At 42.2% G+C, this 18,266-nt stretch overlaps 1 protein-coding gene across 2 annotated transcripts in view; it reads right to left on the bottom strand.

Moving 5' to 3' along the window:
• The window catches only part of DNER (delta/notch like EGF repeat containing), a 284,460-nt gene that overhangs the window by 71,537 nt on the left and 194,657 nt on the right, over window positions 1-18,266 (bottom strand). For both annotated transcript variants that reach the window (XM_005282630.4, XM_065556947.1), the window contains exon 6: window positions 5,920-6,073. In XM_005282630.4, coding sequence (XP_005282687.1) covers window positions 5,920-6,073 — 154 coding nt within the window. The remainder of the gene's footprint in view (window positions 1-5,919; window positions 6,074-18,266) is intronic.

Here is an 18,266-nt window from a genome sequence, read left to right as displayed (position 1 = left end):
GATATATTAGCCCTCATGATAATAGCAGAATTCATAAGAGCAAATGTAGCAACTAGTGTGTAGGAAGGGGTAGTGGATTACATGGGGGAAAGTGTTCTATTGGGAAAAAAACATACTGATAATGCAGCAACTCTCACTTTTCCCAAATTCTGGACTAATGTCCTGGGACAATAAAATACTTTTTCATTATATATGATGATATATCAAGCACGCATCTTTCTCAAATACACCTCTACCCAGATATAATGCTGTCCTCGGGAGCCAAAAAATCTTACTGCATTATAGGTGAAACCGCTTTATATCGAACTTGCTTTGATCCGCCGGAGTGCGCAGCCCCGCCCCCCCGGAGCACTGCTTTACCGCGTTATATCGGAATTTGTGTTATATCGGGTCTCGTTATATCGGGGTAGAGGTGTATAGTCATATGTGGAAGACGATTAGGTCACTTCCATCACAGATTTTTTTTTAAATCCACATATAAGATATTCAATAACATAAGTCATCAAGTATGGGCTGGATGAATGGACTGTAAGGTGGATAGAAAGCTGGCTAGATCGTCGGGCTCAACGGGTAGTGATCAACGGCTCCATGTCTAGTTGGCAGCCGGTTTCAAGCGGAGTGCCCCAAGCGTCGGTCCTAGGGCCGGTTTTGTTTAATATCTTTATTAATGATCTGGAGGATGGTGTGGACTGCACTCTCAGCAAGTTTGCAGATGACACTAAACTAGGAGGCGTGGTAGATACACTAGAGGGTAGGGATCGGATACAGAGGACCTAGACAAATTAGAGGATTGGGCCAAAAAAAACCTGATGAGGTTCAACAAGGACAAGTGCAGAGTCCTGCACTTAGGACGGAAGAATCGCATGCACTGCTACAGACTAGGGACCGAATGGCTAGGTAGCAGTTCTGCAGAAAAGGACCTAGGGGTCACAGTGGACGAGAAGCTGGATATGAGTCAACAGTGTGCTCTTGTTGCCAAGAAGGCTAACGGCATTTTGGGCTGTATAAGTAGGGGCATTGCCAGCAGGTCGAGGAATGTGATCGTTCCCCTTTATTCGACATTGGTGAGGCCTCATCTGGAGTACTGTGTCCAGTTTTGGGCCCCACACTACAAGAAGGATGTGGAAAAATTGGAAAGAGTCCAACGGAGGGCAACAAAAATGATTAGGGGTCTGGAGCACATGACTTATGAGGAGAGGCTGAGGGAACTGGGATTGTTTAGTCTCCAGAAGAGAAGAATGAGGGGGGACTTGATAGCAGCCTTCAACTACCTGAAGGGGGGTTCCAAAGAGGATGGAGCTCGGCTGTTCTCAGTGATGGCAGATGACAGAACAAGGAGCAATGGTCTCAAGTTGCAGTGGGGGAGGTCCAGGTTGGATATTAGGAAAAACTATTTCACTAGGAGGGTGGTGAAACACTGGAATGTGTTACCTAGGGAGGTGGTGGAGTCTCCTTCCTTGGAGGTTTTTAAGGCCCGGCTTGACAAAGCCCTGGCTGGGATGATTTAGTTGGGAATTGGTCCTGCTTTGAGCAGGGGGTTGGACTAGATGACCTCTTGAGGTCCCTTCCAACCCTGATATTCTATGATTCTATGATTCTATCAGAGGGGTAGCCGTGTTAGTCTGAATCTGTAAAAAGCAACAGAGGGTCCTGTGACACCTTTAAGACTAACAGAATATTGGGAGCATAAGCTTTCGTGGGTAAGAACCTCACTTCCTGCATCTGAAGAAGTGAGGTTCTTACCCACGAAAGCTTATGCTCCCAATACTTCTGTTAGTCTTAAAGGTGCCACAGGACCCTCTGTTGCATAAGTCATCAACATTTCCAAAATCTGTGCCTATCCAGTTTGCCACTTTTTCAATCTTTCACTCACTTCAAAATTTTCACATACTAAATGATGGGTGAAATGGGTTTGATTAAATAAAAATTTACCTAAAACCTTCTCCAAAATTCAGAACCAAAGATACTTTTCTTCGCTCTTTTGGGGGGGGGGGGGGCAGGGAAGAGTGGTGATCAGCCAGAGAAAGAATCTATGACATTTGGCTAACTTTATTTAAAAAAAAAAAAATCAGTTTCTAAACTTCTTAGTTTTGTCTGGGATCAGAAATATCACAAGTAGTATGAAACACACATTATTTGTGAGATTAATGAAACATAGCCCAGCTATGGATATAATATATATATATAATAGAATATAACCAGGATATAATAGAAATCTCATATAGAAACTGTCTTGTGAGCTTCGCTATTCAGGATCTCAGTCAAAAAGATTTAGATTAAGGTTAGAGGATTACATTTCAATGGGAAGTTTGACTGGGTGAATGGATGATATGATCAGGCCCAATTTCAGGCAAGTTTTGGGTAAATATATGAATTTTTGGATACTTCTACAAGCCCAGCCACAGCAAATCTCTGAACCTTTCTAGCACAAACCACTACTCAAACAAGTAGTTCCACTTAAGGACTTGGCTCAAGGTTTGAACATCGCTAAAATGTGGGATCCATGGAGCAGAATTTGGATTTTTTTTTGTCTTATAAATAGTTAATTTTTGTTTAAGAATTACTACTAATTGCCATTTACAAAATAAGATCACATGAAAGTAATTTAGTCTAACATTAAATTTTAAATAGGAATTTCCGGCTATTTATATGCTTATGCCTATACAGTGTATAAAATACATTTTCAAGTGTCTTCTCCGAGTTACGGACAATTTTATGGTCAATGAATTCTGAATACATATCATCCACTATGACCTTAACTGTAGGGATTTTTCAAGTCACTCAATTTCTAGTTCAGTTCCAGTCTAATCTTTCTCTTAACTGTCCTTTGCCGTTAATAGAATTTAAAGCATTACTTAACTATATTTACATATCTTACTCATAAAAAAGACAATTGGATCCGTCTGTATATTTATGAAATATAATGGAGAAGAATATATTTGCACAGGGAGGTCATATCTCATTTCCAGCATAGTTTAAGTATAAATCCAGGTCATTAAATGAAACCCATATGCAAATTAGTTTGGGGCTGCACATACAAAATAGTTAAACTAAGCAAAGGTAGAGTGAGATTGGAAGTCCAGAGGCATAAAAAGCAGCAGATTTAGTGGAGTTCATTATTAAATATTTGAAATGATTGGACAGATCCTGAGTAGTGGCCAAGGAGATGACGGGTGGGGATGCAAGATAGCTAAGTTAAAAAGGGCCAGCTCCAGGGTTTTGGCCACCCCAAGCAGCCAAAAAAAAAAAAGCCAGGATTGCGATCTGCGGCGGACGGTCCTTCGCTCCGAGCGGGAGCGAGGGACCGTCCGCCGAATTGCCACCGAATAACTGGACCTGCCACCCCTCTCCAGAGTGGCCGCCCCAAGCACCTGCTTGCCAAGATCTATCTATCTATCTATCTATCTATCTATCTCAAGGTATATCTTTGTATACCGCAATTTTTGGATTGGTACCCTAGAATAAGTTAGAGTAGTTAGAAGGTTGCTCTAGCTTGAGCTGACTGCCAACAGCCCATGTTGCCAGTACAAGAGCCTGGGATTAGTGGGGCATACAGATGCCCAGCTCATTTCCCCTACTCTGATTACATAACAGCCATACTAGGTCAGACCAAAGGTTCATCTAGCCCAGTATTCTGTCTCTGACAGTGGCCAATGCCAGGTGCTTCAGAGGGAATGAACAGAACAGATTGCAGGGTGGTGAGTGATGTGGTATACCTGCACTACACCACTGATAGATCCCTTTTCACTGAGACAATTCTTCTATGGCCAACAGTGCTGCTGTAAGCAGGGCCGCCGAGAGCAGGTTCGGGCCCCGGTGAAAAATTCTTTTCGGGCCCCCCACAAGGGCGGACGCCGAAGGAAGCCAGGCCCCTGGTCCCCTTTCGGACCGCCAGGCCCCAATAATTTGTACCGGTCCCCCCTCCCCTCCTCGGCCCTGGCTGTAAGGCCACCTTGAATCATCTATTACTCCTGGATCAATTAATTGATTATTCCATCTGACTTTCATCACAAGGTTTCAACTATCTTCAGAACTAACTGTTAACGTCTATATTATGCACATTTGTGGGGCTTGATTCTGCAAGCACTATATGTGTGGAACTTCCATTGATTACAAAAGAAATTTCATGATTAGAGGATTTACAGAATATATTCCATAGTATCAAAAATTTCAATGGATGATCTTTCTGGACTAAATTCTACACTTAGATACTTCTACGCCACAACACTGACTTTAAAATTTAGCCTACATTTTATAAAACTAGACACTTTTAACCACTTCTAATACTAATCTCTCCTTCCCCTCTATTATCTCTTCCTTTTTCAGACAATTCCACTTTCATTCTTCTCAGTATTAAGTGCTCTAAAAAATAATCTGATATATCAACAGCCAACAGATCATTCCTATTTCCTATACTAGAGTTGAAAATGTGTGGTAAAATGTTTATAAGAAGTGAAAATAAACTACTGAATGTTGCTGTTAATTTTATTCCAGTCTGCTTTTTATTAAAACTAATCAAAAGAATTTTGGAAAATGCCTATTGAAGTGGTTTGTCTAAGAACTATGCAATGAACGTAGTGCCTTTGAAATGTCAGACATGAAAGCATTACATTTTCAATCATTCCAATTCTGTAAAAAGTATTTTCCTCCAGCATAGAACAGTAATTACATGAAGTTACCCTCTGGCATTCAACTATGACCATCATATTTAGTTTAATTTTAATTCTAATTAAGATGCCAATATTCATTTGATCAAGTGTTAAAAACAAATGCTCATAAAGCAATTTCAAAGCAACTTAAAACACATACATTTTGATCATTAGCCAATCCATGAATTACTCAATTAAGCTTTTTGCCTTTTATAACATTTTTGCAAAATTTTATTTTAAATTAATTGTATAAACAATCCATCAGCTGCACGGTTTGTATAGAAATATCTTCAATTTGACTAGTCTGATAGGCAAAATGTCTACCACTTAAAGTTAGTTACTCAAAAGAGAACAATTTCAAGGATGTACCAAAAAGCAAATAACATGACAGTTTTAGGCTGCAAAGTCTGAGCCCCGATTCTGCAGACTCTTCCTGTTGTGTGTAATTCTTACAACTGTGAGTAGTTTCATTAACTGCGACAATGCTCGCAACAGTAAGACCTACATCTAGTGGTCTTTGTACAGAGCCAGCTCCAGGCACCAGCCGAGCAAGCTCGTGCTTGGGGCAGCAGATTCTACGGGGCGGCATTCCGCCCAATCCTAGGGCGGCACGGCTGCTTTTTGTACGTGTGTGTGTGTGTTTTGTTCGCCGATCCGGCCGCCCTGTAGGGGGCGGCAGCGCGGAGGAGGGGAGCGCCCTACTGGAAGCGGGCTGTGCGCTCCATCTGCCCCAGCCAGTGCCAGGTCTGCAGCAAGCCCAGCAGGGCAGCCCGCGTGCTTCCCTTCCCACCGACTGGAGTGGCGCGGAGCCCTCCCGGCAGGCGGCATGGCGGTCAGGGCTGCGTGGCGAGCGCCCCACTGAAGCCCTGACCAGCTCCATTCTCTCTCTCTCCCCGCTCTCGCCCCCGCCCCCCCCCCCCCGCTAGCCGGGGCACGTCTGCAATGCAGGGAGTCCCCCTGCATCCTGGCTCCGGCCGCCCCACAGTTTTTTTTTCTTTTTCTTTTCCTGCTTTGCCATTCCGGCCATGCTGCAGGGTTTTTTTTATTTTTTTGCTTTGCTGTTCTGGCCGCCTTGATTTTTTTTTTGCTTGGGGCAGCAAAAAAGCCAGAGCCGGCCCTGTCTTTGTAGCACTAGCCCCTATGTTCTTGTATCATCTTCCCCCTTGCTTCTCTTCCTCTTGCTAAAGATATAGAAAGCACTGTATTGCAAAAGATATGCCCAGAATATTAAAAGAGATATATATTATTCAAAGCACCATATAAAACATACCAGTAGGGCAAGTGCAGGTGAAATTTTTCCCATCATGTTTTTGTGTTACATCAGTGCAGGTTCCATTGTTCTGGCAGGGCCTGCTTTGACAGGCGTTAAATTCTTCACAGAAAGCACCCATATATTGATCCTCACAGTCGCAGAAAAACATTGCCTACAAACAAACACAATGTGTCCATTATTATGAGATTTCCGAGCTTATTTCTGAGTTGTTAACTTCATTGAGCAAGGGTTAAAAAACAGCAGCTAGGAACACATCATTGTAAAAAATACATCTCTGTAAAGTTATCCCTTAAAATACTGATCCTGCACCCCTTACTCGGGCAAAACTCATAACAATGTTAGTGGGAATTTCAATGGAGTAATGAGATCAGAACACTGGGATCTGAAACTGGGATCAGAACCCTGATATCCAAGCTAGTTATATATAACAGTAGTATATAAGTCACTGTAAAATTTTCTTCTATAGTGTTCCAGTTAACTGCAAGTGTTATTAATTAATGCCCTAAGACACACTATTAAAGTAAGTAATAAGAAGGTCTACCGAACATAATCAACATCGAGGTAATGGGAGATGCACCCATGTATATAAAGGGCAGAGGGAGGGGCCCAAAGACCTGCCTCAGCAGTTTTGTGTAAAACCTGGGACAGATTCCCTAGGGAAAGTCTCCTCTTCAATTCTGCCAAAGCCCCAGACAGAAATCTGAAAGCATTCTTCTTCCTAAGGATTCTACTACATCTTTCAAATTTTAATTTATAACAAAAAAGTGCAAAGGACGCTATATTTTAAAGACTTAGAAATTCATACTTTAAAACGGACATAACACAATATGACATTCATAATTGTTGTTAGTTATAAAAATTATTAAAATATTTTTGAAAGAAGAATCTATGGAACATTAAGATTACTAGCAAATGAACTAAGGAGAAGGAAATAGAGAGATGTTTGTATTTTATTGTTTTTTTAGTTGTCTTTGCCTTAGATACATGAACAGCTGTGTCCTACACAGAAAAAAATCATATTAATAATGTGTGGATTTAAAACATTGCAAAACTCTGTACTCAACAGAAATCAGTAACATTGAAATCTTCTTTAAAAGTTAGTGCACATAGATCAACACTGCATATCTCCAAAAACTGGAATGATTTGTATTTTATTGGGACTGCCAAAAGCCTCTGCTGAGTGAGTGGTCTGCACATACTTTTACATCCTTCAAAATCTGCAGATCACTAGAACTGAATATGCTCCATGTGAGTGATGGCAAATCTCCAAACACGGCTGTAGTTTGAACAAAAGCAGAGTAATTTGGCCAAAACCACAATTTATGTTACTACCATAGGACACAGTAATTTACAATGCAAGTTATGCATATACACAGGTATGTAGCCAGCAGAAATCTATCTAAATACCATTTTTGGCAAGTCCATCACCTGATCCTTGTCATAAAATCATAGAACTGGAAGGGAATTTGAGAGGTCTTCTAGTCCAGTCCTCTGCACTCAAGGCAGGACTAAGGATTATTCAGACCATCCCGGACAGGTGTTTGTCTAACTTGCTTTTAAAAATCTCCAGTGATGGAGATTCCACAACCTCCCTGGGAAATTTATTTCAGTGCTTAACCGCCCTAACAGTTAGGAAGTTTTTTTATAATGTACAACCTAAACTTCCCTTGCTGCAATTTAAACACATTGCTTCTTGTCCTATCCTCAGAGGTTAAAGAGAACAATTTTTCTCCCTCCTCCCTGTAACAATCTTTTATGTAGTTGAAAACTGCTATGTCCCCTCTCAGTCTACTCTTCTCCAGACTAAACAAACCCAATTTTTTCAATCTTCCCTTATCAGTCATGTTTTCTAGACCTTTAATAATTTTTGTTGCTCTTCTCTGGACTTTATCCAATTTGTCCACATCTTTCCTAAAATGTGGCACCCAGAACTGGACAAAATACTCCAGCTGAGGCCTAATCAGCCCGGGATAGGGCAGAAGAATTACTTCTCGTGTCTTGCTTACAACAGTCCTGCTAATACATCCCAGAACGATGTTCGCTTTTTTGCACCAGTGTTACACTGTTAACTCACATAGTTAGCTTGTGATCCACAATTACCTCCAGATCCCTTTCTGCAGCACTCCATCCTCGGCAATCATTTCCCAGTTTGTATGTGTGCAGCCGATTGTTCCTTCCTAAGTGAGTACTTTGCATTTATCCTTATTGACTTTCACCCTATTTACATCAGACCATTTCTCCAGTTTGTCCAGATCATTTTGAATTTTAATCCTATCTGCCAAAGCACTTGCAACTCCTCCCAGCTTGGTGTTGTCCACAAACTTTATAAGTGTACTCTCTATGCCATTATCTAAATCATTGATGAAGATACTGAACAGAACCAGAACCAGTCCCTGCAGGATCCCACTCAATATGCCCTTCCCAGCTTGACTTTGAACCATTGATAACTACTCTCTGAGTACAGTTTTCTAACCAGTTATGCATCCACCTTATAACCAGTTATGCATCCACCTAGCTTCAACTAGGTTGTATTTCCCTAGTTTGTTAATGAGAAGGTCATGTGGCACATTATCAAAAGCCTTACTAAAGTCAAGATATACTACATCTACTATCCCTCCTATCCACAAATCTTTTTACCCTGGCAAAGAAAGGTATTAGGTTGGTTTGACACAATTTGTTCTTGACAAATCCATGCTGACTGTTACTTATCACCTTATTTTCTACTGTGTGTCTGCAGATTGCTTAATTATTTGCTCCATTATCCTTTGGATACTGAAGGTAAGCTGATGGTCTGTAATTCCCCAGGTTGTCCTTATTCCTCTTTTTATAGTTTGTAGAGCCCTGCGCAGATACAAAATTTATATCCACAGATATAAAGCAGATATCCGCAGTGCTGCAGGGATCTACCAGGAACTGCAGCGGTGAAAGCAGCAGCATGTCAGGCCGCCACTCATTGGCAGGAGCCAGCACCCAGCCCAGGCAGCCCCTCCGGCATGGCTGTACTGCCCCCAGTCCTGCCCAGTGGGGTGGGCACCAGGCTCACCAACAGCTGCCCATGGTTGCCCTAGTGTGTGTAAGTTGCTTGCACGGTCCCGGGCAGGAGTTTGCTGGGCTCTGGCTCCTGCGAGTGGCAGCCCGACATGCTGCTGTTTTCACTGCTGTGGTTCCTAGTAGAGCCCTGCAGCTCCGCGGATATCTGCATTATATCCACAAATATAGATGTCACAGGACTCCGCAGATATCTGCTTTATATCCACAGATGGCCAGCATACCGTGGCTGGCAGGGATCCTACAAAAGCGGTCGAACAAAAACAAAAACAAAACTTAAAGTGACACCGATCACTATTGGCATATGGAATGTGCGCACATTACTGGACAACGTCACGGCAGACAGACCGGAGAGAATAACAGCACTTGTCGCTAGAGAGCTCGCATGCTACAACATTGACATTGCAGCCCTTAGTGAAACTCGCCTTGCTAATGAAGGACAGCTGTCCGAGTCAGGCGGTGGCTATACATTCTTCTGGAGGGGCCGCAGCAGTGATGAGCGTCGCGAATCTGGAGTAGGCTTCGCCATCAAGAATCATCTTGTTCGGAAACTTGCCAGTTCCCCCAAGGGTATGAATGACCGGCTCATGACAATGCAGCTTCCGCTTCAAAAAGGAAAACAAGCTACTTTGATCAGCGCATATGCTCCTACAATGACCAACCCAGAGGATGTGAAGGATAAATTCTACGAAGAACTAGATACTCTGCTATCATCAGTGCACTGCACAGACAAGCTGATTCTGCTTGGCGATTTTAACGCAAGAGTTGGATGCGATGCCGCAGCCTGGGAAGGAGTCATCGGGAAAAATGGAGTGGGAAAGTGTAACAGCAATGGCCTGTTACTGCTGAGAAATTGTGCAGCACATGACCTTCTGACCAGCAATACGGTCTTCCGCCTTCCTACCCGCAACAGGACTTCGTGGATGTATCCCCGTTCCAAGCACTGGCATTTGATCGATTATGTCATCATCAGGAGAAGGGACAGACAAGATGTCAGGGTTACAAAAGCTATGTGTGGTGCTGACTGTTGGACGGATCATAGGCTCATAGTATCCAAAATGAAGCTCCATATCATGCCGAAGAGATGACCATAAGGCTGTAAGGCTCTCAAAAGGATCAACGTGTCGAAGCTGAAGAACAGCCGCATCACTGAAAATCTAGTGGAAGACCTAGAGAATGAACTTGCTGATCTTCGTATTGAGGATGACGCTGAGAAAGACTGGGAGCGATTCCGCAACACTGTCCATACAGCTGCATCGAAGGTATTGGGGCCCTCCACATGCAGGCGGCAAGACTGGTTTGACGAAAATGATGCAGAAATCCAGACCTTACTTGCTGAGAAGCACCGCCTGCATCGTGCATATCAAAATGATCCACCCTCATCGGCAAAGACGACCGCCTTTATCAATGCTCACAGAACAGTACAGAACCGACTGCGCAAAATGCGGGACTTGTGGCTGAGCACCAAAGCAGATGAAATACAGGCATATGCGGACAGGAACGACTATAAGCAGTTTTATGAAGCCCTCAACACACTCTATGGTCCACAGTCTTCTGGGAGCTTTCCCCTCCTGAACTCTGATGGTACTGTGCTCTTTACAGAGAAGACGTGGATTCTCCAGAGATGGGCTGAACACTTTGAAGCAATTCTCAATCGCCCCTCAGTCATCAGTGATGAGGCCATTGACAAGATGCCCCAGGTTGCAGTCAATGACTCCATGGATGCTTCACCAGAAGAGGACGAAGTGAAGAAAGCTATCAACCAGCTGTCAAGTGGCAAAGCCCCAGGGTCAGATGCCATACCAGCAGAGGTGTACAAAGTTGGTGGACCCATGCTGCTATGGAAACTCACTGAGCTGTTTCAGTCCTTCTGGAAGCAGGGAACTATTCCACAAGAATTTAGAGATGTGTCCATCTTGCACCTCTATAAGAGGAAGGGCAATCGCCAGGTATGCGACAATCACCGTGGAATCTCGCTGCTTTCTACAGCGGGGCAAGTTCTTGCATGGGTTCAGTTGAACCGATTGATCACTCACTTGGAGAAGGGCTTACTACCAGAATCACAGTGTGGCTTCCGCAAGGTACGTGGGACTATTGACATGACCTTCGCTGTGCATCAGCTACAGGAGAAATGTCAAGAGCAGAATCGTGAACTCTACACAACTTTTGTGGACCTCACGAAAGCATTTGACTCTGTCAGTCGCCAGGGCCTGTGGAGGATCGTGTCAAAATTTGGCTGTCCAGACAGATTTATACGAATGGTACGTCAATTTCATCATGGTATGATGGCTCGTGTCCTGGATGACGGTGAAACATCTGAAGCCTTCCCAGCCACCAACGGCGTCAAGCAAGGGTGTGTTTTAGCACCCACTTTGTTCAGCATGATATTCTCTGCCACTCTGACTGATGCCTTTCAACACTGCACTGAAGGGGTAGGCCTGAAGTATAGAACTGACGGGAAACTATTCAATCTGAGGAAACTACGTGTCATCACCAAGGTGAAGGAAACTGTACTTCGAGACTTTCTCTTTGCCGATGATTGTGCTCTGAATGCTAGTACAGAGCCAGAAATGCAAGCCAGTTTTCAACTGCATGCAACAACTTTGGTCTCACCATTAACATCAAGACGACTGAGGTCATGCACCAGCCAGCTCCCCACGCTTCGTACTCAGAACCATCCATCACTGTAAATGGACAGAGACTTCAGACAGTGGACCACTTCATGTACCTGGGCAGTACCCTTTCCCGAGCAGTGTCAATCAATGATGAAGTAAACTGCAGAATTGCTAAAGCCCGCTCTGCATTTGGCCGATTGCGCTCCAACGTTTGGGAACATCGAGGGATCAGCCTACCAACGAAGCTGACCGTCTACTGAACAGTGGTGCTTCCAACTCTGCTGTATGCCTGTGAACCGTGGACTGTCTATCGGAGTCATGCACGAAGGCTCAATTACTTCCATATTTCCTGTCTGCGAAAGCTTTTAAAAATCAGATGGCAGGACAAAGTGCCCGATACTGATGTCCTTACTAGAGCCAGTCTGCCATCAGTTCACACATTGCTGATGAGAGCCCAGACCAGGTGGGCCGGACATGTCGTGAGAATGTCAGACGAACACATTCCTAAACAGCTCTTCTACGGAGAACTCACTCAGGGAAAGTGCTCCCATAGAGGACAAAAGAAGCGGTTCAAGGACACGCTGAAGACTCTTTGAAGTCCTTCGAGATCAACACCGCCACATGGGAAACCTTCGCACTGAACTGTCCAGCATGGCGCAGCCTCATTCACACAGGCAGTAATACCTTTGAGGTGAGGCATATTACTGAGGCTGAAAAAAAGCATGAGCTGCGCAAGTACAGAGCTGCTCGTACATCATCGACAGTGCCATTACATGTCTGCCCGACGTGTGACAGGATGTTCTACGCCCGAATCGGACTGATCAGTCACCTTCGGACGTACAGAGCCCGGTCATCGAAAGAATGAGTTGTTGAGGTCTTCATCGATAACGATGAACGAACATCATCAGTGTGGTAGTTACGAGAAACTAGGTAGTGCCTCTAGAAAGTCTGCATCCGTGAGCTTTATTCTCTTTTCTTTCTTTGTTTCATTTTCCCTTTTATTTATTTAGAACATCTATCAAATTAAATAAACTATGTTAATATAATATTGCGGGTGCAATATGAACTTGGTCATGTTGCACATCATGGACTATGTCCATTTCCTGTTTTCCTTACAAAGGGCCAAATCCTGGGTTATATCTGAGGAGAAACTGTTTGCATTGCAGTCACCCAATCTTGGGGCCAAGTGCAAAGTGTTGCTGGTTAGAGCAACCTGAAGAAAATCTGAACATTTCCATGTACAATATGTCTAGGAAATATATAACCAGGAATCTCCACTAGGTCTCTAGAAATGAAAACATAACATATTTCAGGAAACAACCACCTACTGTAAATGTAATCTCATATATAGCTTCATAGAGTTTAAGGCCAGAATAGACCAGCAGATCATCTAGTCTGACTTCCTGTATATAACAGGCCATTAAATTTATAGTTTCCTGACTTATGGTTGACTAAAGCATAGCTTGTGTTGAGACACGGGTATCTCTGTAATAGTTGAAAATTGACCACTGTTTAGCAGAACTGCAGATCTGAGACTCCCTCCCAAACCCAGAGCTGAGTCCACAGATAGAAATAAAACAATAATCTAGTATATAGCTTGCTGCCCAGATTGCACACAGAATATTTTGAGATCATGCTTTTCAAAAGGGCAGATTCAAGAATGACGGTCCTGACTTTTTTGCAGGGCCGGCTCCAGGGTATTGGCCACCCCAAGCAGCCAAAAAAAAAAAAAAAGCCGCGATCACAATCTGCGGCAGAAGGTCCTTCACTCCGAGCGGGAGTGAGGGACCGTCCGCTGAATTGCCGCCAAATAGCTGGACGTGCCGCCCCTCTCCGGAGTGGCCGCCCCAAGCACCTGCTTGACAAGCTGGAGCCGGCCCTGCTCTTTTGTCATTTAGGCTGATGTAAATCTGTTGACTTCAATAGTGTTACACCAGTTATACATCAGCATAAGAGGGGAGAATCAGAGCTGACATATATAAATGATATTCATATTCATTCCTGAAACTCACATGGCCTTCTAACCATTCTTGAAGTGTTTACAAGTGTTTCCTTTCATGTCAATAGCCTATTCAGAAAGCTATACATTAGCTATCTTCTTTGCCTTTTTCTTGGTAGACAGGTGATCATTTAAGCAACCAGTCTTTGATACAGAAGAAGATTTGTACAATAGCTATTTGTTGTCCTTGAAACTGCAGATTCTTTTTATGCCGTTGTTCAAATCTCCCTAGTAGCTTTTAAATTACCTTCTAACCCAATAAGGTGTTTACATAAACCAGGAACTAAAAATATTTAATGTGTTTTGTGCACTGTGGCTGTTTAGTCTCTGACTCTATACATAAACACCTATGACACACTGCTGCAAAAGGCTATTTTATTTAGCAAATATAATTCAATTGTTTTCAAAATCTTTTCTGCAGCAGCATCTCATATATTTAATCTATCTAGTCATTTCTAAGGGGCCTGTTACTGGGATACCTAGATCCCATCTAAGAGGATTACTTAACAGAACACTTAGAATATGTAAAGCACTGTACACACATGGTTAGTATTATTCATACTCTCAATAAATACTTATTTTGAATTTTGATTTTCGGGCAATAGGTTAATAATTACAGCTACAAATTATTATAAATAATTCAACAGTTATTTTTGGCCCAAATTACCACCATCCTGTGCCATATAATTGGCTACCAAATCTTTCCCTCAGGTCTTGTCTACATCACCTGCTGGATTGATGGGTGGCAATCGATCTAGTAGGGGTCGATTTATCGTGTCTATTCTAGACACGATAAATCGACCGCTGAGCACTCTCCTGTTGACTCCTGTACTCCACCAGAGTGAGAGGCACAGGCGGAGTCGACGGGAGAGCATCAGCTGTCGACTTACCACAGTGAAGACACCACGGTAAATCGATCTAAGTACATCGATTTCTACTACGTTATTCACGAAGTTGCGTAACTTAGATCGATCCCTCCTCCCCCAGTGTAGACCAGACCTCATTCTAGTTCAAAAGTCCCCTCTAATTATTGAAAACTTTCTAGGGATTTGCTTCAGTCTACTATTTTGATCACATTTCCCTCCTGTTTCCCTACCCATTAGTTCCACTCCAATTTTGGTTTCATATATTACTTGGCCTATACTCACCAGTTAGAGCTGTCTCATTTCGTACTGCCCCACATATCTGGAAATCTCCAGATGACTGTAATCCAAACCACTCAGATATTTCTCTTTCAATCTTGCCTTAAAACCTCCTTTCCCCTCTCCCTAGCCTCTTGAGCTAACACTACAATTCTAAACATTTTTGATTGCATATCAAACAGTAATGATGTCACAAAATACAATATTGGCTTAGCCTTTTAACAGATTCATAGATTTTGACACCAGAAGGGACTATTATGATCCTTTAGTCCAGGGGTCGGCAACCTTTCAGAAGTGGTGTGCCAAATCTTCATTTATTCACTCTAATTTAAGGTTTCGCGTGCCAGTAATACATTTTAACGTTTTTAGGTCTCTTTCTATAAGTCTATAATATATAACAAAACTATTGTTGTATGTAAAGTAAATAAGGTTTTAAAAATGTTTAAGAAGCTTCATTAAAAATTAAAATGCAGAGCCCCCCAGATCGGTGGCCAGGACCCAGGCAGTGTGAGTGCCACTGAAAATCAGCTCATGTGCGGCCATCGGCACGTGTGCCATAGGTTGCCTACCCCTGCTCTAGTCTGAGCTCCTGCATAACACAGGTCTAAGAACCTCACCCAATAATTTTTGCATCAAACCCATAATTTCTATTTGAGCTATATGATAACATCTATTGAACTGTCTACAAATAAACTAGAAAGACAAAGTGGTTGAGGTAATATTTTTTATTGGCCCAGCTTCTAGTTGGTGAGAGACATAAGAAGTTGGTCCAATAGAAGATATTACCTCAACCACTTCACCTCTCTAATATTCTGGGACTCACACAGCTACAACACTGCATAGAAATAAACTACCTTCTAAAGTATTTAAGTAACTGTTATCGTTCTCTATACTTAATGAGAAATTAAGGTGAATGTAATGGCAACAGAAGCACAGATGCTGTGGATAAAGGCTATGGTTAATACCACACTATACTTTTCATTCCACGCTTAAATACAGATTATCTGTAAACTAAAACGCATCCAAACATCTGATGAAATGGTACCATGTCGTTAGCTTCTCTGATTAGTGAAGAAAAATAAATAGTATAAAATTAGTGTTTTAATTAATGTTTTCATTAGTGATACTGTTTCTTTAATGTTAACCTCTAAGGATACTGGGAAAGCACAAGTCTTTTGAAGACTGTTTCATTTAAATATAAAATGTACATAGCCTTCTTTTTTATCTTCTTCAGTGAATTTAGTGCTTTTGAAAAATGCCAAATTTGACAAGCACGGAAAGTGAAATCTTCTGTTTATACACAGAACAAGTACACAGATGCAGTGGACTATATGGATACTTATCAATGTCTCTCATTCCAGACCTGAAGAAGCCACATCTCAGGGCAAAGGGACTGTCCTCTCTGCTGTGACTGCCAAACAGCATAGGTGCCAATTTGCCTTCGACAGTAGTTTAGTAGTGATTAAGGGTAACATTTTCAAAAGCATCTGAAGTGAATTTGGGGTCTAAATCTCATTTAAAAAGTGATTTAGGCATTCAGGAATCTAAATCCCATTGGCCTTTAATAAGAGTTATGCCCCAGTGCCGAAGTCACTTTTGAAAGTGTTTTTGTGATGTGGGCTCTACGCCATGAATTACCAACTTATTTTTACACAGACCATCAAACATCTATCATACGTCACAATGCTTTCACTTCCAACCTGAGCTTTACTTGAAAAGTCAAGGTATAAAGGAAAGGCTTTGCATTCCAATATCAATCCCCCCAACAAACTGCTTTGCCAGAGGTTAGACCTGTTCAAGACTCAAGGACTCACCTTTACAGGTAAATGTATTCGTCATTTCTAAATTACAAGGCGTTTCAAATGTTGCTGACTAAACTAGTACTGCTTTGTGGACTATGGAGGTTTGGGAAGGCTGCTTTCCCACTGCTTTTGCCACTCATCTTACATATGAAGCCAATACTTTGCCAACTTTTATAAAAGCCTAATTCGCTGATCCTAATTTACACCGTTAGAAGTCAATGTCCTGAGGTCATTTTCAATTTCACTTTCAGTGGTTTTTGCAGGTATATTTTGTTAACATTTATGCATGTGCACGTTATTGTAGGAAGATCTGGTAGCACCACCTATTAAGGTTGTTTAACACTTCATCATCATAAAACCTCCTTTTCAGTCGATTATAACTTTGTCAAATGTTATCAATTTTGGGCTGAAATCCATATTGCATGTCTTCCTCAGGAAAAATTCGGCCAGAATGGTTTAGCCAGTTCATTATCCAGTCATTCTCTGCTTACATATGGTTCTCACACATTTAACTCATAAAAATACACAAAAGCCTGGTAGCTTTTCTACCAAACTACAGGAATTTTATAGTGTGGGTTTCAACTTTGTTTGAAGTGTTACTAATCTAAGAATCCTGAAAATCTAGAAAATTATTGTTCTAGAGCAGTCTACACAAAAAGAAATGGAACCCACAACGCAATCATCCAGATGGACTATCCTCTCTCTTTTGGAAAAACAACTATTTCTCAGAAACAGGGGATAAAACATCTCAGAAAAGTTGCAATTCTAGATAAACTCCAGGTTATGCTTAAGTGCTTTCCTGAAATTGAGCCAATATTTGTATAATGGTAGCGTTTGTGTTATGGGGAGGCAATGTGGCCTAGTGGACAGAGCATTGGCCTGGGACTGGGTTCTATTCCTGGCTCTGCCATTGGATTATTGGGGTGACCGTGGGCAAGTCATTTCCTCTCTATGCTTCAGTTTCCTCATACGTAAAATGATAATGATACTGACTTTTATAAAGTGCTTTGAGAAGCACTATTTATGAGCTAGGTATTATTATTAATGATTATTATTATTAGTGCCCAAACATCCCAATTAGAACTGTAACCCCATTGAGCGAGGCTTGAAGTGATTTCCATTATATACAGGGCTTACAGTGTGGTTAAATGGCTCTCAGTACCTCACTATAACAATTTTTCCAGCACCCCTGCATGTATGCAATGAAGATATGAATTGACCTAAAGTTTGTCTTGGTCTGTACACACCCTTAAACAATACCCCCATTCAATTTAACTCTGAATCCTGCTGCCACTGCAAGTAAGGGTGGGGCCACAGCACAGGACAGAGCCATAGAGGCACCAGATTGCCTTAATTCAGCCCTGCATGGCTGATTATACTGTGGAAAGGAAAGTACATAACAATACAACACAGGACAGTGCTCTGCAGAATAGAAGCAGCAAATTGTGATTTAGAGCCGTATCATGTTATCAGTTTTAAGCAGAACACCACACTGAAGTAAATGGGGAGTTCTGCTTACAGCCAATGACATTACAACAGCCTTGAGAATGGTGTTGCTTGGGTAGAAGAGGGCCTCAGGCACAGAGTTTAAATTAGGACCCAGATGTCAACTTCCACAGTCTGGAGATGCTTGCATCTGGAGTTTTGATTCAACTTATTATAGAGATTGGTGTCAGCGATGAAGTTTGCATCAGAATCCAGTGCAAATTTCACCAAAGTTCAGGGTGTTCAAATACAT

This window comes from Chrysemys picta, chromosome 9 (assembly GCF_011386835.1).
Source record: "Chrysemys picta bellii isolate R12L10 chromosome 9, ASM1138683v2, whole genome shotgun sequence".
NCBI lineage: Eukaryota > Metazoa > Chordata > Testudines > Emydidae > Chrysemys > Chrysemys picta.
The sequence above is the reverse complement of the archived record's forward strand: the minus strand, read 5'-3'. Positions and strand labels throughout refer to the sequence as shown.